The following is a 26,268-nucleotide window of genomic DNA, read 5'->3' on the forward strand; positions in this document are numbered from 1 at the left end:
AGCTGCTGATCAGGTCCCATCTCCATGACTACGTTCTAAATCAAGCTCTATTTTTCTCATTGTTCCTAATTCGCCAGTGTCAGTATGCATACCTGTGCAATTCTGGCCCTTTGTGTGAGTCTTGCTGAGTTCTTCTGCTTGCTCCAACCTATGAACCCTGACACCAGTAACCTGCTGATTTCATGTAAGGTCCTTCTCACAACATCAATTAGCCCAGGAAGATCACCCTCAACCCAGGCCTCTTAAAAAATACTCCAACCCTAGGAAAAGGCCCTTCTTTCTGTTGTCATTGTCCAAAACATAAATCCACTAGAATTTCAACCATTTTCCTCCCAGATCATCCCTTCCCTGAAGTTCTATCTAGAGTAGGAAAATACTATGAAAACACTGCCTTCTGTCACAAATGGCTCCAAGGAGGAAGGGACAGGGAGGGGCACATAGGTGCTTCAAAATACTAAAAAAACAAGGTTCTATTTCATAAGCTCAGTGTTAGGCACATGAATGTATGATTTAATATTATTTTCAATTAAAATATTTTACATAGTTTTTGTTTTGTTTTTGCACTGATTAACTTTCCTACTTTTCCATGGTTGTCTGGTTGATTTTGCCTAGGCATTTCCTTTATCGCCCCATAGGAATTAGTAAAAGTGACGAGTCATGAGCACCTACATCAAGTAGACCAGAGTCACATCCTAGAAAGACAGCTCAGAGGATACTGATATACTTTATACAATAACCAAACTGAGGAACCATGACTCTTGGGCTATTTCAAGAAAGTATAGTCATAAGACAGACCTCCAAATAAAAACAGGTTTATATAAAACCTATACAAAAAGCTTTCAAAAAAATATTGCCACTGTTTTCCTAAATATAAATTTTTTTTTTTTTTTTTTGGTACCGAGGATCAAACTCATGACCTTGTGGCTTGCCAGGTAGCTGCTTATGCCACTGCACTAAACCCCTGGTCCCCGATTTTTTCTTAATTACAAAGAAAGTATCTTTTCATGTCTTAATTTTCATCATTCAAAACAACTCACACTAATCTACTCTCACTTCTACTATCACCACCCTACATCTGGTCTTCACTTCTAGTTAAAGCCCCTCCCAGAAATTCACTCTGCCCTATCTAATCCCTGCTGTACTATCAGAGGCATGACTATTCAAAACAGAATGAAAAGTCTAACAGATCAAGCATGACTTTGCATAAAAAACTAAAGATTCTTTCTGCAGACTGTTCACTACAATTTTCGAAGTCTGATAGCCTCTATCACACTAGTTTCCCATCTCCAGAAAGAACACAGGCTCTTGAAGAACAGAGATCACAGTTTAGATGTTTTCAGGCATTTTAAATCATCAATCTGAAATGAAAACAATCTATCTGCAAGATAACTGTTTCATAAATTTTTCTTCTCAGTTTAAAAAAATAGGTTAAAAGAAGCCCCATATAATTTAATTCCTTTAGATATACTTTCTAGGCTTTTTAAACTAGTCAATATTATTAAGGGCTTAATAATACTGCCTTACAGCTTATCCATAATTCTTAATAACTCACTAACGTTTTATCTAGGTCCCTTTGCTATTCTTTTTAACCTTCATTTTTAGCATCCTAAGAGTAACTATTAAATATAGTACATGAATTCAGAAAATGCATAAAAAAAAAGAGTACACCTTACAAGTGGTTGTGAAGTACATGCCCTTTTCAACTCACAACTCCAAATGGGCTCCTTATCCTGAGTTGTATGCTAAGCATATCTCTGCTCTTTCAGACAGCTTTATTGCCAAGGGATAAATTTGTGTATTAATATTTATTTTTTTCATTTTTTCCCAAGATACCACTTTAAAATTTTTACCTCATTTTGCCCTTCCCACCTGCCCAATGGAATTTTTAACACCACACAACTCTTTCTTGGTTTATGTTTTATGGTTCCTTGCAAGTGCCAAGATCACTGCAACACTGAGCATTTTTTTTTCACTCTGAAGACCCATTTTCACCCCATTCAGGTGATATCCAATGAGAATGCATTCCCTAAACTATTATTAGCTTTACCAATTCCTAAACTCTATATAATATATAAATGAAATTGTACAAAAAAGTTTAGGGCGCTAGTTTCTCTTGCTCAGCACTGCATTCAAGATTCATCCATGTTGTACATAGCTATATCCCATTTTATGAATAATATAATTCTCCATTTTACTGGAACTTCGATTTTTCTGTTTGAGTTATTGTAAACAACACGGCTCTGAACATTCTTGTGCCTGTGTCTGTGTGCCTGAATACTCATTTGTCACAGAGCATATTCCAAGAGAATTCCTGAACTGTAAGGTAAACACTTCATACAAATAATACCATATTGTTTTCCAACCATATGGAGTCCCACTAATATTTTCTTACCTTAAAAGAGAAGTTAAGCAAAATATATTCTATGCCTTCTTTTTCTTTTAAAATCTGAAGATCACTGTGCAAAGGACTATCAGGATCAACCCTAAGAATAACAAAACAAAAGCCAGTTCAAACAGAGGACAATTTTTTTCACTAAACTAAAAAATGAAGCAGTCTAAGAGATAAAACAGAGACCCCCAAGCTAAGTTCCAGACAGAGAAGTTCTAAAGCTGCTCTATAACCCTGGAAAAAAAATAACTCATTGTAGTCTCTAGCTCCTTGGGAATATAGGCTCAAAAGGAAATTACAGTAGTCAGACCTATTCTTTTTTTTTTTTTTTTTTTTTTTTTTTTTGGTCTTTTTGAGACTGGGTCTCTCTATGCAGTTCAGGCTGGCCTTGGGCTCACTTTAGTCCAGGATGGTCTGAATTTGCAATGATCCTCCTTGCCTCTGCCTCCAGTGCTGAGATTATAGGCATGTGCCACCATACCCAGCTAGTCAGATCTATTCTAATACAGGAATTCAAAATCAGAAAAAGGCACATGTTCTTAATTTCCTCCAAAAAAAGAAACACAAAACAAAACAAAACACATACTTTCTGAAATTTAGATTATTAGCCAAGGAGTTCATGGAAAAACACTGCCACCAAAAAAACCCGTGACAGATCGAGTTACTAACTACAAAAGTCTAGATTTGTCTACAACTCTTCTGCATATACAAACCCTGCCCAAATTCCTTACTTCAAGCAAATTGGTTATCAGTCAACTTCATCAGTGAGACAATGGCAATCTAAATTGTCATTGTCTTACAAACTCCATGAAACACCTTATCCCATAGTGGTTCTTTCTCACTTTATAAAACAACTCATTTTCACAACCTGAGAACTATTTCCATAAAGAGAAGTTCTCAAGTTCTAAGTAACAGTATAAAAGGTTTCATATTGAGAGTAAAAACTCTCACTGTAAGAGTCAAACACTGCATGAGTAGGTCAGCATCAGAGCCACTTACTTCTGCAGCTTCACGTGCCACTCATATAGACTGTCATTTACTAGTTCCACGGAATAGATCCCTGGGAAGACAAAGCACGCTGGTTACTCTCCACCTTATCATGTACCTCAACCATCATATACAAACCACCAACAAAAACTAGAAATTTCACTACTGAACGGAATGTCTAAGCTGTACTGCAAATACAGTGTCTTACACCCTTAACAGACAATCAAAACCATCAGTTAACAGGATTCTTCAAGGAATTCAGAAACCACTTACTATTAACTTTGAAAAATTCAGTTATGTTAAGTCACATGACTTTTCTTATGTGTACACAGAAACATTTATACAAAATTGAATCCTCCTTACACAAATGTTTTTAATCTTCAATTTGCTAGGACATCTCAGTCAATATACACTAAGTCCACTGTCAACTCTCTTAGTAATTTAAGAACATACCATAATGTAACCAAATCTAATATCTGGTTATTAAATTTTTGCCAACATTGAGACAGACAGGTAATTATTTAACATTCAAAGATAAAACCAGTATTCAAATGTTTAACTATTTAGGTTTCTATAGATAAATGTTTAGGTTTCTTACAAGATAAACTATTAGGACTCTCAAGTTTCTAATAACTCAGAAAGAAATTTGGCTTAATTTATACTTTGCAAATCAGAATTTGGTGTTATTTTTTAAGCAATTTTAGTAACTTTTATTTGATCACTACAAGAATTTCTAAATGAAACATAATGCTATCTTCTCAAACAAATGAAGGGTTAATGCTCTCTTATTTAGCACTAGAACAATGTAAGAAAAGCTTACGGAGAAAAGCTAATCAGAGAGGTTCCACAGTGTTTTTTCAGTAAGAAAGAATACCCTTAAATCAAACTACTATACAAGAGCAAAAAAATTTTAATTAAAAGATTTTAAATCCACTTCATTTAAAAGTAATACCACAATTATCCCTGTAAGAGTTCTTTATGGAGTAAGGAAAAAAAGGCAAAATAAAATCAACTTACAATAGTTCTTTCTTTGTACAAAGAAATATATCAACCTTATTTACTTTACAAACCAATACTCATGCTTTTGCCAGAAGATAAAAATTATATGAATTAAATAAATATCAGGAAGACAAAAAATTATGATATATTTATAAGAACATTTATTTTTTTTAAAATCCAGACTCATTCTCTTTTACCTCCTATATCTTTTGGAACTTGATTAAATTTGAGTTTCAATATCCTTACAATAAAGTTAATAAACATTTATATTGCTGTCCAGTTATAAAAATATATATATTTTTTTTTCTTTTTTTTGAGACAATAATCCTCCTGGCCTCAGCCTCCCGTGTGCTGGGATTACAGGCATGCAGTACTATGCCCAGCAAAAAAAAGACATCATTTGACAACAGCAAAGAGCAACAGAATGTAGACAGCAGGGACCCGGTGGTCCTTACCTGTTTTGTAACTCTGTGATCTGTATATGTCCCTGAGCTCTTTCATAAGTCTATCTGAAGCTTGCACAGACCCAGACACTGCACCCTGAAACAGAAAACCTGCTGTTTACAGGGTCTCCTACGTCATTAAAGATTCAAAGTCTTTGAACCAATACTTTACAAAAAATGTTGTAAAATTGGATCACCACTCAGCATTTTAAGAAATTGAAGAATTCAATTAAATGAAGGATTATGAAGTTTCAAAAGGAACATAAAATTTGGGCCAGTCTGGTTTGTGTACTGTTTATCGCAGAGGAGGACCATCATGAACTCTGTGATACTGCATAATTTAGTATGAGTTTATTCCAAACTCTGATTTTTTGAAAATACTTGAAGACCCTCACCACAGCACATTATTAACTAAAATAGTTCCATTAATAAGACTGAGCAAGAATGTCATACTGAAAAACACGTTTGCCTTCAGGCAACTGGTTTCACTTTTTGTCAGCATCCTAAGAGTGAATAAGAATGGAACTACTTTTGAGCAGATAAATAAAAGATTTTAAGAGCTGCACTACACTTTGAGGGTGAAAATACATTAGCCTACAAAGGTATTTCCTAGGTATATGAACTTGAACTGGTTTAAGCCCTAACTTTCCCATTTACTAAATATGTAAAATATCTACTTCATATGGTGGCTTTGAAGATTAAATACATATATTAAACATGTTTATCATATCAAAGTATCTGATAATCTTTAGTTAATCTGACTATAACTCATACAACCTGGAGCTGCACAAAAGACAGCACATACAGTAAAATATTGATTCAGATACTATGAACTTATTTTAATCTTTATTCAGATATTAGGTTGTCTACATTTCTTTGCTATATTTTTAAAAATCTGCCAATAAAATTAATATACTAAAATTGAAGCAGAGAAAATAATGTTTTACAGCTCTTGGCATTTACTCTAAAAACACATTCTCTGGGTTTTTTCAAGACAAAGCAACTGACCTTGGACTTGAGGAAACTGACAAGTGGCTCCAAGAGAAGGCAGAAGTATATGTGAGGAGATAGCCAGACCAGCATTAGATGTCTCCCTCCTCTGGGTATCTATTTTGTTGGGGGGTCTTTTTGAGACAGGGTCTCACTCTGCAGTTCAAACTGGCCTTGAGCTCACTTTGTAGCCCCAGCTAGTCTCAAACTTGCAAGGATCCTTCTGCCTCAGCCTCCCTCAGCAGGGACTACAGGCATGTGCCACCACACCCGCTCTCTGCGTATCATTTATACCTATGTATAGAGCACATTTTACACACATATTTCTATCCACATACACACACACACCTTCTCATTTATCTCAGCAGCCATCCAAAAGGTATGCAGTATCTGTCCACATTTTAGAGCTGAGAAAACAGAAACCCCACAGTGTCTATAGCCAAACTGTTTGTTCTACCCTCCTATGGGGTTTCATGTGACACAGTTGTTAAGCCAAAAGAAAAAAAGTGACTTTGGGTTTGGTCAGGGAAGGACAGACCCAAGGTCAACTTCAGAGAGGAAAAATTCTGAAGAAACTTTATAGGAGAGTCTGAATACATGTATTCCACCACGGGGGGTAAGAAAAAATACAGCATAAATGAGTGGGGGTAGGAAGGGGCAGTACAGGAGGGCAGCAGGAGGGCCTCAGGACATGAAGAGCAGATGGACAAGGTGAGAAGTAGATGTCAACAGAGAAGCACCTGGGGCAACAGCACATATGACTGAATCTACTACTGAGGTGGAATGCAACAGGGACAGCTGGAACGCGTATCTGCATGAACTGCCTACTGATAGCTACTCAAACACCAAAGTCCAGGCTCTAGGTATTTACACATACTCACATTTAAATGGTCTTGCCTTTGAGTCTTCCTAATTTTCTCTAATATTGCCAAATTTTCTTTTTCAATTCCTTCATCCTCTAATTTTTTTCCACTAATAGGCTCTTCTTCCTTCATCTCATAGTGATCTAAGTCTTCTATATCCTACAAAAGGGAAAACACTAGCTTTTTAAGTTAATTTTTTTCAGTAGTTTCTTGTGCCAAAAGTTAAATTATTCTCAACTGGGATAAAAGAGAACAAGAAAGAGAAGATAGTGAATCCATTCTATGGGAAGGGGCAAAAACTCTATATATTCAATTCAAAGGATTCCTTCCTTCAATAGTTTATGTTCTCTTTAAAAGATAGACTCAGAACAAAGCAGATTTAACAGCTTTACAAAGTCATAATATTAACAGATATGCCATCTGTTAAGTCTCTCATTAAAAGGAATTTCTCAAATAACTTAACAGATATCAAGGACCTAAACTGTTTATAGTTTGTCCCACAAACATGACTTCTAGTAAATGTGAACACAAATATAACAATGCCTATTTTATCCTAATAACCATAAACACAAACACAAAATCTGCATGTACATAAACAATGAATTCAACAGAATACTGAGGCCAAGAAAATATCAACATACCAGAATTATTTTCTTCTCTAGCAATTAAAAACTTTGAAGTACATCTCAGTTATGCCAAAACAATTGCATTGAAGAAGACCAGCCAAGTGTGGTGGCACACACGTGTAATTCCGGCACTCAGGAGGTGGAGGCAGGAGCATAACAGTGAGTTTGAGGCCATCCCAGGCTACATAGCAATTCAAGGACAGCCTCAAATGCCTAGTAAGACCCTGTCACACAAAACCAAAAAAAAAAAAAACCCTAAAAATACTTATTCTATAGCTGTTCTCTCTGAAGACATTTGTTTAGTGCTTTTTGAAATTTTATGTAATAAATAGTGATTGACTTTTATAATTAGGAAAAGAACTTGAATAACACGCTTAGACTAATACCTTTACCTTATCATCATATACAAATCTGTGTAGAATTTTTAAAATTTCAAACTTTTTCAAGTACCTTACTTCTCTCTCTTCAATTGCCAAACTCTCTAAAGAAGTACTTTATTATCTCCATTTTTTGAAGCAGGCTAAGTTGCTGTGTTCTAGATCACGTTTAAGGACCACCTTCTCTCAAAAAGAGACTCGGCAGTCTCTTTCTTGGGATGCCACTTCCTCAGCCTCCTTACACTGCTCTCTGCTGCCAAGCACCTTTCGGCCCTCGTCTTCCTGCCTATCCTGTCTCCTTCAGAGTCCATTTCCCTACACCTTCACTCATGTTCCTGTCCACAAAACTCCACTTGCAGTCTAATCCACACATTCCTGAAGAGTTGATCATTACTTTTCTAGAACTATATTCTTAGTGCACCATTCTACCTTCCTTGCAACACTGTCTCTAATCCCAGACTTTAACCATGTGCCCTTTCCAACCAATCCTGCTCTCTACAGCCTCAACAATGCTCCTCCTACAAGGACAGCACTCAGAGCACCGTCACATGCCATGCCCAAGGCTTCTCCACATTATTTCTGTAGCCTAGACCATCTTTCTTTTTATCTGCACAACAGCCACTTCTGTAAATCCAGTATCCATCCATTCTAGAGCTCCCTAAATACTGCTGTCCTTTGCTTGTTGTGAGAAAAAAGAAAGGTACATGAACCTTGATTATATTGTCTGCTTTACTGTATAATGGACCCATGGAAAAGGGTTAATATTTTCACAGAAATACAAACTGTCCTACAAGTCCTTCTAAGTGGATAATTATAAGAATTAATTTACCCAATAAAGCAACTACTCCTTCTTTAGCTGAGGTATTCTGAAAGTGTACATTAGATTAAAATATTTCAAATAAAGTAACAGGCATGCTGGCTCATGTCCTCCAGTGTTCAGGAGGTTGAGGCAGGAGGATCCTTGCAAATTCGAGACCAGCCTGGGCTACAAAATGAGCCCAAGGCTAGCCAGAACTGCATGACGAGACCCTGTCTCAAAAACACAAAACAAAAGGGAAATAAAATAAGGTAAAACTCTCAATTATTAGTAAAACAGGAAAAAAATTTTATATTTTAGACCTTTCGCCAAGTATACTTACGTATGCCTGTAGTCCCAGCACTTCGAGGCTGAAGCAGGCGTATTTCTGTAAGTTCAAAGCCAGCCTGGGTTGTTTAGTAAGTTCAAAGACAGCCTGAACTACATAGTGAGACCTTGTCTCAAAAAACCCCGAACAAATTTAAAAAATGAAGACCTTTAATCTGGCAATGCAGAAACAGATCTCTCTTCTCCAGTTTTCATTTAAATGCAACACTTCAGAGCCTGGAAACCTCTGAAGCTGTATCAATGACTGACGGCTAACACCATACACATGGAATCTGCTCTGCTAAGCTTGCTGTGATCTAGATGCACCTCTCCAAACTTAGCTGTTGTTACAGGATGGTACTGAGAGGAGAGTCATGGAGGGGGCCTCTGGGCCTGAGAGTGCCTTTATCAGTAGCGGAATTAAGGCATTTATGAGAGGCTCCTAACATCGTCTGGCTACCTTGCTCTGTTATCCAACTAAAAGACTTTAGAATAAACACCCATGAAAGCATCTTGATCTTGGATCTCCCAGCCTTCAGGACTTGGAGGGAAATTTTTTTTTCACCACTGAGAATTGAACCAATGGGCTAAGGCATACTGGATAAATACTGTGCTACTTACTTCACCAGCCCTTTCTTGAATTTTTCACTGTTAGACAGGGTTTTGCTAAGCTACTGAAAATGGCTGCAGACCTACAATCCTTCTGCCTCAGCCTTCCAGCTAGCTAGTATTACAGGCATGAGCCACTATGCCTGGCTTAACATTCTGTTCTTTTTTTTTTTTTTTTTTTTTTAACCTATTCTCAGGTCCTAATAACAATAGCTCAAACAGAACTATTTAGATTTTTTTTCTAAGAGACAAATACAGAACTTTTAAAACTTAGTAGTTCTTCCCAAAAATAATCAAGTTAGTTAAATACTAAATTCTATTACATTCAAATATAACTTTAGTGCAAACTGTCAAAAAGCTCATTTTCTGAGAGATCAAATTCAAGGAATTCAGATAAACTTATTTGTTCAAAAGCCCATCAATAAATGGAAGGTAAAGCCAGTATTTAGAAATTATATTTATCCTAAATACCATGTGTTCTTCATTAGTCTACAATAACACTAATTTAAAAGATTCATGAATTGGCCAGGGATATAGCTCAGCAGCACAAGGGCCTGCCTGGCAAGTGAAAGATCCTAAGTTCAATTCCTGGTACCAAAAATCAAAAGGGTTAGTGAATTGCTACAATGTTCAAAAGCACAGTTATTTATAATATATTACTCTTACATATACGTACTTCAGCCATCTCTTCTTCTTCCTCCTCTTCTGAAGTCAATTCTTCTGTTGTCCCATTCTGAAACAGAGAGCAACTTGCCAGGGCTCCACAGAACAAATGTGCACACACTGAGTACACAGAAGAGCAGTGTCCCAGCTTAGGAGACAAATTATCATCCATCTGTCACGGCCCTTCCTCTAAGGGAGAGCTTATTAAAAATAAACATTCATTTTCAATCCAGATTTTGTTTGAAAATAACATTTATCAGGTTTTTAAAAAGTTTTTAACAATTCAACTTACAGATGACTTAGGAAATAAAAGTAATCAGTCAAATGCAAAGCAAATCTTGAAAAAATGTTTTAAACACAATTTTGTTTATAATAAACACTAAGCTATTGATTCCTTAAATATCTACCCTTTTGACTTGAAAAGCCTGAATTTTTAATTAATCCAACCGTCTTGTGAAAGGTCAGGCAACTTATACAGGAGCAGGCACTTCATAAAAACTAAAAATTACAAAATCACACTTAAGAGCCAATATTCTTTTCTAAACCATGTTATTTACTACAGAACACTTCTCTGTAACACACAGCTTGCTGCTCATTCACAAAGGATTCTGATGGGGTCTTAGGAAGCACCTTCACAGTCAGTTTTTGCAGATTTCAAAAGGCCTTGTTTGCAGAGTCCAAGCATGGTTCCCCAGTCACAGTGTAGGCTGTGGTCTTTAACCATAAAAGTAGGCTGAGGTAGGACCCAGAATAACTAAGAGAAATTAGGACCCAGAAATCACATCAGATGAAGATCTCAGCAGTATCTAACCTATCTATTGTTAGAATCTCCTGTGTAATTATTAAGAGATGAAAATCATTATCTCAGAGGATACAACCATCACTCTTCTAGATTGGTCAGCTGGAAAATTTCGTAAGAGGCACATACACACACATGCAGAATAGACTTGTATGTGTTTTAAATTTGCATCTTCTTAAGTATTATATGTCTCCTAGAAACTAAATCAGAAAAGGAAACTAAATGAGAAGAGATTCACCCTTTTTTCATTTCTCTAAATTACATTTCCAAACCAGACTGTTTCTGGTATCTAAAGAAATAACTAGCCTAAAAGTCGCAAATCCCAGTGTGTGCACATCAGTGACTGAGAGAGCAAGTTTAAAATGCTGATTTCAGAATTCATCCCAGAGAATCTTTCCAAAAACCTTTGAGGTGATCTGATATGTAGCCCTATCTGAACAAATTACCTTCCCCTCAAAAGATGAGTATATTTAACCAAAACACAGAGCCAGTGAGCACTGTGAAGTTCTAATGTGAACTTTGTTTCAAAATGTGACCTGCCCTTTTCAAAACCTCACAGAAATGACTGAAAAACTTTATAAGAAAGGATAAATTCATTGTTGAACTAGAACAAACACAAGAAGGGTACAGACTGGTAGAACACAACCATAGGAACATGGTAGAAGACAAAGCAGATGAAAGCAAGCTGCTGATCTTGAGAAAGCCACGTCCAATCCAGAGAATGGTGGGGACTACTGGAGAGTTAGTAGGATGACTTCTCAGATGAATCACATACTCTTTGCTGCACCTGTCTCAAATTCAATTGGTAAGGATCACTGTCTTCTAGAGGAAGCCTGCCTTGACAGCCTGTTACTATATGACCAGAACCAGAAAGAAAAGAAAACATTTTAAATATAATTCAACTAAGAATTCTCTGTTAGCCCCAACAAGACAGAAGCTATATCTGTCTGTGTTCATCACTGGATCCTCCATACCAGCATAGCAGCAAATCTCTTAACAGACACCTGCCAGTTTCTCCCAATCTTCACTCCACAGGGAGAGCACAGGTCAGAAGTTCACAGAAGATCTCTGACACTAGACGCCCATACAAAACTGTGTCACATCAAAGTCAAACATAGATGAAGAAAACTGACAATCTGAAAGGTATACATGAAGCCAAACAAGGACCTGACGCACTAAGAATGAAGAAAATAAAACAACTTAAAAATCTAGTCAGAATCTTTAGAGGTAATTGAGAACCTATTGCATCCACAAAATAATAAACAGAATAATTTGTGAAGGACAAGACAGCTCTGGGAAATAAAAAAACAGGATTTTAAGAAAAGGGAAGGGCTAGAACAATTTAGTAAAGAAGGCAGAAAACACAAAAAGACTTGACTGGACAATGCATTTATGATTAACACCATATGATTAAGTGAATTGTGACATTCACTTAGAATGTGGGAAAAAAAAAAAAAGATGGGGAGCATGGCCAGGCATCGTAGTGCATGCCTGTAATCCCAACACTTGGGAGACTGAGGCAGGAGGATCACTGTAAGTTCAAGGCAAGCCTGGGCTACAAAGTGTGTTCAAGGACAGCCTGATCTGCAAAGCAAAACTCTGTCTCAAAAAAAAAAAAAAAAGAGAGAGAGAAGAAGACAGGAGAAAACAGAAAAATTGGAAATTAGAGAATAGTTAATAGACATGGAAGAAAAGAGACTACAAAGATCTAATATTCACTCAGAGGATGCAGAAGAAAGAATAAAAGAGACAAATATTGCCAAGCTAAAGAAAGATTACAGAATGGTATGTGGTTCTGGATGCTCCAAAGCGACACAGAAAGGTGAAACCTAGACTTCACACATAAAGAGAAAACCATACCAGGGCCAGGGATTTAGCTCAGCGGGATAAGCACTTGCTTGGCAAGTGCAAGGAAGAGAGAAAACTATACCAACCTTCAGATAAGAAAGAGAAAACATATAGAGAGAAATAAGAGCTAGGGATATAGCTCAGTGGCACAGTGCCTGCCTGGCAAGCATAAGGTCCTGAGTTTAATTCCTGATACCAAAAAAAAAAAAAAAAAAAAAGAAAGAAAAAAGAATTCCATCACAACAGATACAAGAGACAAATGTGTAAAGAACTGGGAGAAGACTCAATTGGAAACTGAGATTCTCTTTTACTGCTGTCGAGAAAGCAGCTATACTAATGTGTGTTTACCACTGGGTCCTCCACACCAGCATAGACTACTAAATATACAATCAGACTTTTATTAAATGATAAAACCAACAGATATTCAAGTACCACTCTCCACACATACTATGCATACTTCCACAAACAAAGGCATATATGTGAGGGACACTGTGGAGGGCCATGTGGTACAAGTAACAGCCTAACTAGCAATAGCACCAACAGCTATTTCTCACTGTTCATGATCATCCAGTCTGAGAGGGCACAATCCTACCCTCTGACCACATGGATATAATCCCACCACATGGATCACAGCAAGTTTCAGGTCAGCTGGGGCTACATAGTGAGTTCAAGGCCAGCCCTAAACTACATAGTGAGACTCTGTCTCAAAAACAAAAAAAAATTCTCTAGGTAATTTTTTTTGGGGGGGGGTTAAAGAAATGGATTGCAATACCCTAGAAAATCAATTCCTAAGGATGTACCCCAAAGAGATGCCTATAAAAGAGGTATCAAGAGATACAGCAAGAAGAATCATAGTAGCATTCTTCTTGATGTATAAACACCAGGGACAACCAAAATGTCTATGAAGAATTCAATGGATAAATGTTACCTTATGTATTTATAGCTTGGATATGGTGGGGTACTTGCCTAGAGTGGGTCAGGCCCTGCATTTGATCCCCAGCACCACCAAAAGAAAAAGTTATGGTATGTTCCATGAATGGAATAAACATAGCAATGAAAAAAGAACATGGTATGAATGAATTTCAGATATACTGCTGAACAAAATAAAGGCATGAAGGAGTACCTATAACATGACAAATGAAGCTCAAAAGCTCAAAAACAGGGAAAATTAAACTCTAACTAGATCAGAATGCACAATGCACACAAGACTACTAAAACTAGAGAAAATTAAGGAAACAACTGCTACCTGGGAAAGGGTGACCTGGCATGATCTCAGAGGAGCCTGTAGAGGTTCATGCTGTGCTAGCAGCATCCTGTTCATTCCTGGGTGGTGGGAGGCAGTGGTTTCCATGAAGTCACTGTAACCATGTGTTATGCTAAGCTCACAGACATACTTTCCACATGTTACATTTCACAAAAAAGGTCTAATGAGAATCATGCAAAGATGGGAAAAAAACTACTTACGAAATACAAACTGTTTAGGAAATACAAAATTTTCAACTTGCAATGAAGCCAAACAGCACTCAGAAACACAGACCTTTACATAAGTTTATTTAAAAACCAACTGATATCATATCAATCTACTAAAGCAAAAAAAGCACAATGAAAGGAAAGAGGGAAAATAACTAGATAAAGATAACAAATGAGAAAAGAAACATGCTGCATTTAAAAAATAAAACTAAGAGCTGATTCTTTCGACAGACCACTACATTAAAACAGATAAGCCTCTAACAAATAATTAAGATAAAGAAACAACTTTAGATTTGGGTCAGGCTCTGTTTCTGTACCCTGGCAATACTGATATACTGGGCCAGACGCTTCCAGCCATGGAAGATTCTGTTCACTGAAGGGAATCTTAGTGACATCCCATCTATGAAATGCCCAGAGAATTTCTCTGCTGTGGCCAACTCTGACAATCAAAATGGGCTCCACATATCTCCAAATGTTCCATGGAAACCAAAACTGTCTCTGGTTGAAAATTACTAAACTGGCTGGGGATTTAGCTCAGCGGCATAAGCACCTGCCTGGCAAGCACAAGGTCATAAGTTCAATCCCCAGTACCCAAAAAACGAAAAAAACAAAAAAACCAAGAAAATTACTAAACTGTTCTAGATCATAGAAAAAAAAAAAGATGCAAAGCTTCCCAAGCCATGGCCCTGACACACACACACACATACACACACACACACACACACACACACAAACCAAGCATCTACAAGTAAACAAAACTATACTACAATCTCATTTAGAGAAAATACAAAAATAAAATATTATCAATGTCCATTCCAAATGACTGAAAATTAGGACATATAACTGACAAATTAGGAGACATACCTACATATGACTGCATCATGATCATGAAAACAATGTATACCTAATGTATTCTATGCATGAAATACTGTGAAAAGAAAAACCACAAGTTGTAGATACTTAGGGAAAGAAAACTGAACACAGCACATGTCTTTCTCCTGTTTTCTCTTCCCTGAGGCTCCACTAAAATTAGAGTGAAGAATACATACACATTGTATAAACATAAATAATAAAGGAGTAAGGTCACCTGCAGAAAAGAAAATGTACCTACAACAGAAAATGACAGTGAATGGAGGAATGGTAATTAGTGAAGTCACAGATAGGGAACACTGTCCATGAGGAGGCCAATTTGTTCCCTAGCAGGGCTCCAGACTGACCCTGACATGCAGACAGGTGCCCTGGCCAGGAACATAAAGGGATGAGCAAAACTGAAAACCAGAGACAAGCAAAAGCCATAGGACATAGTACCCAGCCCTGAAATATTGTTTTCCCATATTCTTAAGTAGAACGCAGGTAAACCCTTCCATCTCAAGCAAAATGTGCAAACATCACCTCCAGAAACACAGCAATTCCAACCATCATTTATTCCTGCTGGGACATAAAGGAGCGAGAGTAACAACTGAGAGTCAACATAAATTCCCTCCAAAAAGCTGTCAATTGATAATCTTGGCCACAAGGAACTCCAAATCAGTCACTCAGTGCTTTCTGATGAATGAATAAAAGAGGAAGAGTATATAAAAAGAAGAAAAATATAAATGAGCAGTAAAGAATACACTGCTTTGTTGAATTAACTTAGTCCTCATGGCTCCCCCAAAACAAAGGTACTACTACCATTATCTCCCCTATTTTTCCAATGGGAGATGATGCACAGCATGATGACAAGATCGACCCAAAGTTAAAAGGTAACAAACAGTAGAATCAAGATTCAAACTCACTGCAGTCTAGCTACAAAACCTTTAGTCTGGTCTGCATTACAGTATCTCAGAAGCCAGAACCGAGAAAAACATTCATGCTTCTGCAGGCTTTCATTTGAGGATATACTGAAACAAAATGAGAAAGCTAGGCCAAGAGAGGCAACATGAGGGCCCAAGCAGACAGGATGAGAAAAACCCCAAGGTGACAGCAGCATCAGAAGATACCTGTTATGGTTTATGTCAGATGCCCCACCTCAAGCCTCATGTAATCATGGATGTAGCTGAATCTAGTGTTTGTGATTGGTTCATTGTTTAGCACTGGGATTGGTGGTGTAAGTATTACACCCACTCAGGGGTGGAGCCAGGATATAACAGTAAGAAAGAAGGCGTATCTTTCTCTCTTTTGCTGTTGTGGTGGCCGTGAACCACTGCCCCTCAGCCTTGGAGTCTATCCTCAACTAAGGATAGACTGAAACCTCCAACCTGTAAGAAATAAACCTTCCCTTCCCTAACTTTGAGCATCAAATATTTCGTCTCAACAACACGAGAGAAAAGTAACCAAGACAGTTCCAGAGACAAGGATCATAGAAAGCGATTAAACATAACTTTTTTACCCTAAGAATTATTAATATAAAGATGACACTGGAAAACAAAAGGAAATACCATAACAGAAAACCTGGCTCTATCCTGTGAAGTCCTGGTGATAAACTAGTGATTATTAAAAAAAACTAAAGATTAAGTTTTAAGAGAGATAAGCAGTAAGGTATAAAAGCTAAATCTTCACAAGAGTAAAAGGTAAGAAATCCAGAAGTGCAGTGAAGCCTACTGGAAATTCACATTGCCTGCTGGAATTGACAGCATTAGGTTCAGACCTTAAGGATTTAGCAATCAGGAGAAGGCAACTGAACAAACAAAATCAAGCAATCCAAGAAGCAGTGACTATTTCCAGAAACCAGAAATATTAACAAATTTGTTTTAACAGTTAAAAACAAAACAGTGAGACAGAAGAGCAGTTGTTTGCCTATTATAGCAAATACTACCAGCTCCCAAGAATGAAAGGTTATTTTTAGTACTAAAACTACAAACAAAGCAATCTGAAAAAAGGACATACACACAACAAAACAAACTTCTAAATAAGTTATATAGGGGCCAGGGATATAGCTCAGCAGAACAGCACCTGCCTGGAAAGTGTAAGATCCTGAGTTTAATACCTGGTACCAAATAAATAAATAAGCTGTGTGATATAAAAAGAATACGCATCCTAGTTTTACTTTTGACTGAGACAATTTATTTCAGCTCTTGAACACTGGAGAATTTTTACTTTACCTGACCCGTGGGTAGTGGCTGATCTAGCATCTCAACATCCAGGTGCTTAGGAAGGTTATATAATCTGCAGAGTTCACATATCAACCACTTCAATTGCTGACGAAGCTACAAAACACATTTCAGTAAATAAGCATTATGTTAAAGAGTCCTTACAAGACATGAATAATGCTACAATTACTGCAATCAATCCAGAAAGAAATGAAAAGGTTTCTTACCGCTCAACTTCAGCGTAGGAATAGCAGCACACTCTCAAATATTTTTAAGGGCTAGTAGTACAAGAAAGTTATTGAGGGGAGATAAAGTAGCTATGGCTTACATATAAATCCTGTAACAGCTACACAGCAGAATGATATCAACAAAAAAACAGACGAGATAGTTTCAGACATTGTCCACTTTCATTGTCCACTTAATTTCTCTTCTTAGAAACTTCTTAGAAACTTCTAAACTTTATCTTTAGAGAAACTTCTAAGAAGAAACTTCTTAGAAACTTACAACTTCAGATAAGACAACACTCATGCATTTAAATGCATAAGCTACAAAAAGAAGTGCTATTGTATATAGATTATAAAATTACACTTTACTCTCAGATGTGTTTAAAAGTATAGAGGGAAATGTGATCTAGTAGACAGTCTTAGAATATAGATGACCTTGGCTATGATATCTAACTTCCTGAGCTTGAGTCCCACCATCTGTAAAACAAATTAAAACTTTCCCAGAATAGTAAAGACTAACTGAAGCCTGCTGTGGAAATACTCGGTGCTTAATTTAATGCATGGGCAGGAATTTGGGGATTTTACTGGGAAAACTGCCAAGACTAGCTCCTTAAATTGCCATTTTAAAAAACGATTATTTTGTAAATACCTTTGCTTTAAGCAAGGTAAATTACAGATACAAATATGTTTTTCATTGTTTAAAATGTTTTTAACATGTAAGTTTAGCAATTACAATTAAGAATGGGCAACATTGGGAGCTAACAAGGCAACTTCACTTGGTTAGAAAGTTTTCTCAGTGTGTCTAACCAGAAAAAGTGTTGAAAAGGAGGAAGCAGGTTTATGAGGGCAAGATTAGAATGGGTTAAACCAAGTAAAGAAGGCTTTCCAAAGTGAATATAAAGTTAGAATCAAACAAAATCCTCCCACTTGAAGCAAGAGCCCACTGTAGCTGGTTATCTGTCAAAAGCTATTTCATGATAAATAACAAGGAAAGTGAGGTGGGGGAGCAGGACTTGGCCCTGGACACTTGGAACCCTGGCACAGGAGGAGCTGCAGGAGAGCTGAGGAAGAGGTACCGTGCAACAAAGAAAACAGGGCCATATACCTGCCAGGAATTTCATTTTATGCACTTCTCCCCCATAAAAATGTGTTTGAAGGATAGAAAAAAAAAAACACTAAGATCCTAGGGAGGAGTTAAGAAATATTCAGAAAGTGAGTGGACTTAATAGTCTGTTCTAGAGGGGTGCGCAACAGAAGTAAAAAGACCTATAAACTCCCAGATGCAGGCACAAGTAACCAGTTTCATTATTTTATTTTGTCTCCCTAAATGACTAAAGGAACACATGATGAGGCAGAGGTAGGAGTACAACTTGACACATGATCATTTTAAATACCATGGCACATCCAAGTGAGATTCTCTGGATATATATGATACACAGATACATGTAGGAAAACAGAGATTCATTCCAGCTGGAGACTTACAAATTCCTGGACTACAGATCATGACCTAAGTAATGAGAGCAGAAAAGAATGGGAAAAAAGAGGTACACCAAGGAACTCAGGAGACCAAGGTAAGGTAATAAGAGATAAAAGCAAGAGACAGCTGTCTCATAGAAATCCTCAGCAAAGTTCCCAGAGGACACAGATATGGCTTGTCTTTTTGTACCCACTCTTCATCACACAGCCTCCCAAAGAAACCAATCAAGAATTTTTAAAAAATAATTTTCCATGTTCTATCAACAGTTTCCTATATTCACATAGGAAAACAGATTTTTCACAACACTGTATGTAACAAAGGCTGACTGCACTTAATGTCCTGTGCCTTGCTTTCTTGTTTAGTGTATCTGGGAGCTTCCTATGTTGCTGTTATGGAAGGATGGGCTGTGTCTTTTTCCACTACAACAGAATAATCTGTCACACAACCCATATCCTAATTTATATTTAACCAACTTTTTATTGGTGAATATTAAATCATAAATATTGAATGGAAGAGTATTTCACCAAGAAAAATATCACCAGTTCTAAATGTTGCAGAAGGGTCGATTTTGGGATTAAAAAAGGATTGGAAAACCAGAGATACATTTTGTGCAATAATGAAGACAGAATATAGATCATAATGAGTTAAGAAATTAAAAGGAAAAAACAAAACAAAAAACCTAGACTTACTGTCTCTAACAAGTAGGCTATGATAAGCCAGCAGAAGGTTAAAAAAAAAAATGAAAGGTGGGCTGTTTTTTTCTTCAAGCAAAAATATTTATTATTTTCATAAAATTTTTATATTCTGCTTTCTGAGTATTTTTGGATATAACATTGTAGACACTGAAAAATAACTCCACTTATTTCTGCTATATAAAGTGGAATCATAAGCAGTAACAGGCTATGTCTATCATTCTTTCCTACCATTCTCTGCTGGACATATGAATGTATCTCTGTCTAGCTTTTGATTTTTATCTCTTTCCTTTATGACTCTCCCTACTAGTCTTAACTCTTAAAATGTCTTCAAACTGATGTTCTTCTGTTCTTAATTTTAAGAACAAGTATGTTTAAGCCATCTATAATGCATTTTGATAAAAATTTTAAGTTAAACACTCTTCCCTCGGGTGGTTAATTCTTCCTACACTACAGAATAATCTATCCTATTCTTTTTGAGTTAAGATATTACCCTTAGCTTATTTTTAATTCTCATTTGCATAACTACTTCTAGTTTCTATTGGATTTGTCTTGTCCAGGGTCAGTACACAATATTTTATTTAATATCTGATTGGGGAAGCCCTTCATTAACTTTTTTAAATTTTTATTTTTTGCTATTTGTTCTCCTAAACAAACTTTATAGTCATAAATTCCAAAACTGAATCTGTAGGGATTTTTACTGGCTCTGAACTGGATTTATAAGTGAATATGGAGATATGGAAATAACTGATATAGTTATAATATAGCAGTCTGTTCATCTAGGTATATACTATCCTAGTCTTTTATTCTACACTGCAAAATTTGGTAGTTTTCTTGAGATAAGCCCAGCATATCTATATTTATTCCTACATGTTTATTTTTTATCAATAAAATACTATATTTTTTATTTAACAATAGCTGAAATTTAGGAACATTACTGATCTTTACATAACAGATTTTAAACCACTGTCTTAAAATTTGCGTTTTTTTAACAGTTGAGTTTTTTTGGTACCAGGAGTCAAACTCAGGACCTACGGTTTGTTTTTAATTTATCTTGTCTTGTTTTGTTTTTGGCAATTATTCCCTATATGACACTATGTGAAAATACAGTAATGATATTTAAAAGGATAAGATTATTTAGAATACAACTTCAGGGGCTGGGGATTTAGCTCAGCAGCATAAGCACCTGCCTTGCAAGCAGGCGGTCGTGAGTTCAATCCCTGGTAACAATTTAAAAAAAAAAAAAAAAGGTGTTAACAGAATACAACTTCAACTAGTTAGACATGTGTAGATATGTATAATAGTATGTGTGTTTTATTTTTAAAAAACCGGCAGAAAATAATCATGTCAGTAGTGATCACAGCCAGTAAAGAAGCTATGTGAGCTTTTAATTTCCCTTTTTTTCTGTCCTGTCTATATTTTAATAGTTTTCTCACAATGGACACTTAGGAGTTCACATTCAAAGAAAAAAGTTTTGCACTTTCTTACAATGGAAATATTATTTTTCTTTACACAGTAATCCCCACTTCTCTCCAGTTTTACATCCCAGTTTCAGTTAACCAGCGTCAAATATGATTTAAAAGTATTAAAGGGAAAATTTCAGAAGGAAACAATTCATAAGTTTTGAATAATTTTTATTATAGTACATCATTATAATTGTTCTATTTTATTGCTGCTATATTTTAATGTATCTAAAGTATAAATTAAACCATCATACTTAAGTTAGGGAACAACAGCCCAAATAGGGTACCGCTGGCAGTTTTGGATGTATCATCCACAGATAAGGAGAGACTACTAACTATTAAAAAGCAAAACAAACTTTCCATTTGAATACCTTTGTCTTTTACTGTAGATTTACAGGCTCTTGACAGAAAAAGCAACATTTTTCTCTGACATCTAATTTTCTCTTTTGCTATCTCCCATCTTGGCTAATGGTCACTACCAAAAATGCTTGCTTGGCTTCATGGTTACAATGCAGGAAAGGGAGACTCCCTATTTTTCTGGTAGAGAGCCCTTCTCGGTCTGTTCTGGGAAGTTCATATTTGTAAACCCATGGAAATGTTATTGGAATTTCAGTAAACTAATTGCAATCTACCACTTTCAGGGCAACCCATGGTGAGAATAAAGACACTAAGATATATTTATAGTTACGAGGAGTCAAGGAGATCCTAAGTCCAGCCAGGATGAAGTTTCATTGAAACAAAGGGTTCAACCCAGGGCCCAACCTGGATCTTATTAATTTGTGAAGAAGCTCCCTTGAGGATCAGTGATTATGAGAATAGTGAGAAATACCTAAGTACTGTAAGCTAGGGTAGGCAGAAAGTCTGAAATCACCTCTGCAATATGCAGAAAGACTAATGTGTTTATACTGTTTTATAACAGCTGAGGCAATATTTAGTGTTTTGGAGTTGGTGCTTCAGCTCTGATGTGTACACTTTTCTACTCTGTTCCGGGAGTCACAGTCTCTTATCTCTTTTTTTTTTTTTTTTTTTTGTCTTTATCTTTTTTTTTTTTTTTTTTTATTGGTACCAGGGATCGAACTCACGACTGCCTGCTTGCAAGGCAGGTGCTTATGCCGCTGAGCTAAATCCCCAGCCCCACAGTCTCTTATCTCAAGCCTGGATCCCCACTGACAGCCCTGGAGTGGTGGCCCTTCACCCTGCATGGCTCAATCACGATTCTGGGGAGTCACAGAGTAGGGAAACAGTGACTGTCACCTAGCTTCAAAGATTAAGCATCAGCACTTCAGCCAGCCCTATTTACATGGCTTAGAGCCAATTAAAGGGATAAAGAAGTGGCCTAGCCAGCTCTGTACATAGCAATATGTGGAGTTAGAGCCAGGTTTAGCCAAAATGGAGATAACTGTTCTTTATTCAAGGAGAATCCAGTTGGTCCTCCACACTTTTCCTAATCTAAAGCAAGGCTACTCCGGTGAGAAATAACAAAAGAGAAACTAGATAAATACAACTTGAAGAACTTACAAAAACAAAAACCAAGCCTGATCTTTAATCTCTCCTAAGACTCATCATACTTTTTTATCAGACTACCTCATAACATATAATTTTACATGTAAAATTCATGAAGAGAAAAAGAAAGTAGCTTGACTTATTTTCTCACCGAATTATTCTTAGTATCTTCTAGACGTTCCAGAATCGATGTCAGGTTTGGGTCATCAGAGTCTACAAACCAGATGGGCAAAGATGATGGATAGGATTCCTGTTTTAAAAAAAAAAAAAAGGTTCCTGTTACAGAGAGAGACAGCGATGTCAAACACATTTTCATACATACTAACCTGATATGCAATGAAACCACACCACTGAGTGGCAAGGTGATCGTGCATTCAAGTAAAATGATCAGGATGGAGAAAACACATTAAAACCCATTTGGGGAGAAACAAATTTTGTCATATGAAATTTAAAAAATAGGGCCGGGGATTTTAGCTCAGTGACATAAGTGCCTGCCTGGCAAGCGCAAGGTCATGAGTTAGATCTCCGGTACTGCAAAAAAAAAGAAAAAAGAAAGAAATTTAAAAAAATAAAGCTGCTAGATTTCATAGTTTAATCTTGTCATTTCTATGTCATATAACTTAAGTGTAAAATCAAACAAAAGTAAAGAATATTGCTGGAAACTAGAATACACTGTGAAAATCTTATTTTTTTAAAAAAAGAAAGATGGTATTCAAATACTAAGAAGGATAGGCTTCCTTGCTTCACAAAGAAAGGTTTGTCAAAGCTTGAATTCTTTGGCTCTCACCTGTCTCAAAAGTTTTAAAATCTAGAATCATAAGAAGTCTCCCAAAAAGCAAAAACAAGTTTTAAAAATCCCAACTTATAGTTTATAGATTCAAACTCTACTGCTTTTGATTTTAATATAATAAATATATAATATACTAATAAACATTTAATATAGAGAGATCTAATTCTAAATCTTAAAAATAAAACCAACGTGGGCCGGGGATTTAGCTCAGTGGCATAAGCGCCTGCCTTGCAAGTGCATGGTCGTGAGTTCGATCCCTGGTACAAAAAAATAAAATAAAACCAAGGAATACATGTCTCTAAATCCTTACAAATGCTAAAAATAGTTTTTTTAGATCTACTCACAGTATTCCTGTCTTCTCAGTAGCACAATTATAGACATTACTTTGAGATTTCCCCTTTCACTAAGATGATCTAAAATTTATTCCCTAACATTCCAGTTCTTTTTGGACAGTATCACGGAATGTAATTCCTAAAAAAGCCATTTATTAAATATAGCAAAATGAGTACAAGAGGTGTCAGAAGGCAGAACACAACAACAACATAGGCTGGCACGGTCTACAGTTTTTTGCCGCCCCGGCAGCAGTGTTTTGAGATAGCTGTTCCCAATACAGCCACCCCTCGGTTCATGCATGTCCTGATGCTCTTAAACACTCCCTCGTAGAACTCTCTCCCCTAGATTCAGTGACTCACATCTAACAACCAGAATACAAAAGTAAGGAGAGGTCATCTCTCAAAGTAGGTTAGCAATAGACAACATGTGTTTTGGTCAGCCTCTCCTGCTTTCTCAACCAATCCAGCTGCCAGAAAACAGCTGCCTCCATGGGGAGGCACATGGGGAGGCCCCCACGGCAAGAACTGAAAAAGGTCTCTCACCAGTAACAAGCTCAACTGTGGCATCAGGTTTGTCGAACACCCTACAGGGTGCAGTAAGATGATGAAGGCTGCCATCAACTATGTGAGAGGATTCTCTCAGACAAATGTAGTATCCTCCAACACCTTCCTTGCCCCAGGATGCCTTACACCAGTGAACAAAGGGTTACTGTGCAGATTCCTGACCCACTGTCCAATGACAGCTGCCATCTTAGGCTGCTTGGTCTCTCACACAAACCAAGCGCTACCACCAAAAACTTTCACTGTTTTTTAAAAACACATGGTGTGTTGGTGTTTTTAAAAAGTGAATGGACTAATCATTATATGCTTTCACTCAACTTCTCAACTATTAGGAAATACTTGTAGATATTAGCTGCAGAATAAGTAGGTTTGAGTCAAAGAAAGTCTTGCACAGTTTTGAAGAGCCACTGCTTTAAAACCTATAATCTCAAATACACACTTCTCAGATAAAGAAATACAGACAAGAAATATATATGTGAAAAAATGTTCAATATCACTGGTCATTTGAGAGATGCAAATTAAAACAACACTGAGATTCTACTTCAGCCTGGAAAGAATGGCTATTTTCAAGAAATCAATAACAAATGCTGGAGAGGCTGTAGGCAAAATGGAACTCTTCTCCATTGTTGCTGAGAGTGCAGACTGGTACAACCAGTGTGGAAATCAAGAAACTAGGACTAGAAGTCCCATTCAACTCAGCTATTCCCCTTCTGGGTATCTTTCCAAAAGAATTAAAAACATCGTGCCATAGCAATGTAGCAACACAATTTATAATAGCCAGATCCTGGAAATAACCCAAATGCTCATCACCTGAGGAATGAATAAAAAAGATGTGGCATTTTTCTACAATGCAGTACTACTCAGCCATAAAAAGGACAAACCAGACTTTTATAGGTAAATGGATGCAACTTAAGACCATACTCACAAGTGAAATAAATCACATACACATAGGTGTAAACATCATATTGTCTCACTCTAGTGTGATAAGCTGAAAGAAACAACATATATATATACATATACATATATTTGTATGCATAGATAAAACAGTTAAGATAGTTATACTACTAATTTTTCTGAGTTCACTGAAGAGAAAGATTTGTGCTGGTATTGTTAGGACAGTTGAATGTAGATGTCTTATGCTCTGGGTGAATGATTTGGGGATGACAATGCACAATGCATGTACCATTGTTGTCCTGATTGACATGTTTCAAAATTTTATTTTTTTCTCTTTGAAATAAAATGGATTTGAAAAAATAAAAATAAAAACTACAATTTCAAATATAATGTAGCTGAAGCCACAGAAACTATTTTAAAACACTGACTCAACATTCTTTTAAGAAAAATCCAAAGTCAGCCTAGGCAACTTAATGAGGCCCTGCTTCAAAGTAAAGAAACTGAGTTAAATTTCCAGCACCAAAAACCAAAGCAAACCAAAACAAAACCTACATTTATGACTTCGTTGACTAGATTGTTTGTCCAGTAAACTTGCACATAAACAAAATAAATCTGACTTGCTATTCTAGATGGAAACCATCACCCACCATATTAAGAAGTGAGAAAAAGAAAAAAAAATTATCTGAGCTCAGTAACTACCTTCAATGAATATTCTAAATCCTACATGTAACAAGTGACGATATGAAGTAAGTCTGAACATCTATTTCAATGGTTCTCAAAGTGGGGCCCTGAGACCCCAGGTCTAAACTGTTCCTACAAGAATACTAAGATCTGGAGAGGGAAGAAAAAAAGCCAGTCTAGACTACAAAGTGAATTCAAGGCCAGCCTGAACTGCACAATGAGACACTATCTCAAAAAGACAAATAAAAAAAATACTAAGATTTTAATTGCTCTTTCTATTGTACTGAGATTTGTACTAACTGTATAAATACAGTGGTGGGCAATACTGCTGGCACCTTCACACAAAGAAAGCAACGATGCCAGACTCATGCCACACACTCAAGGTATTAGGGGGGAA

At 36.6% G+C, this 26,268-nt stretch overlaps 1 protein-coding gene across 9 annotated transcripts in view; it reads right to left on the reverse strand.

Annotated features, from left to right (window-relative positions):
* The window catches only part of Ube2q2 (ubiquitin conjugating enzyme E2 Q2), a 52,059-nt gene that overhangs the window by 19,456 nt on the left and 6,335 nt on the right, over positions 1–26,268 (reverse strand). For 7 of the 9 annotated variants that reach the window (XR_010045650.1, XR_010045649.1, XR_010045648.1 and 4 more), the window contains exons 2-9: positions 22,765–22,863; positions 17,267–17,371; positions 10,083–10,139; positions 8,814–8,858; positions 6,690–6,830; positions 4,831–4,915; positions 3,389–3,449; positions 2,393–2,483 (exon numbers count right to left, since the gene is read on the reverse strand). Coding sequence is in view for 6 of the 9 variants with exons in the window: in XM_063243532.1 (XP_063099602.1) it covers positions 2,393–2,483; positions 3,389–3,449; positions 4,831–4,915; positions 6,690–6,830; positions 8,814–8,858; positions 10,083–10,139; positions 17,267–17,371; positions 22,765–22,863 (684 nt within the window). In the remaining 3 variants the exon portion in view is untranslated. The remainder of the gene's footprint in view (positions 1–2,392; positions 2,484–3,388; positions 3,450–4,830; positions 4,916–6,689; positions 6,831–8,813; positions 8,859–10,082; positions 10,140–17,266; positions 17,372–22,764; positions 22,864–26,268) is intronic. The other 2 variants (XM_003463569.5, XM_063243533.1) reach the window with 2 other exon arrangements.

This window comes from Cavia porcellus, unplaced genomic scaffold (genome assembly GCF_034190915.1).
Source record: "Cavia porcellus strain 051 isolate PalLab524CR breed Dunkin Hartley unplaced genomic scaffold, mCavPor4.1 scaffold_38, whole genome shotgun sequence".
Classification (NCBI taxonomy): domain Eukaryota; kingdom Metazoa; phylum Chordata; class Mammalia; order Rodentia; family Caviidae; genus Cavia; species Cavia porcellus.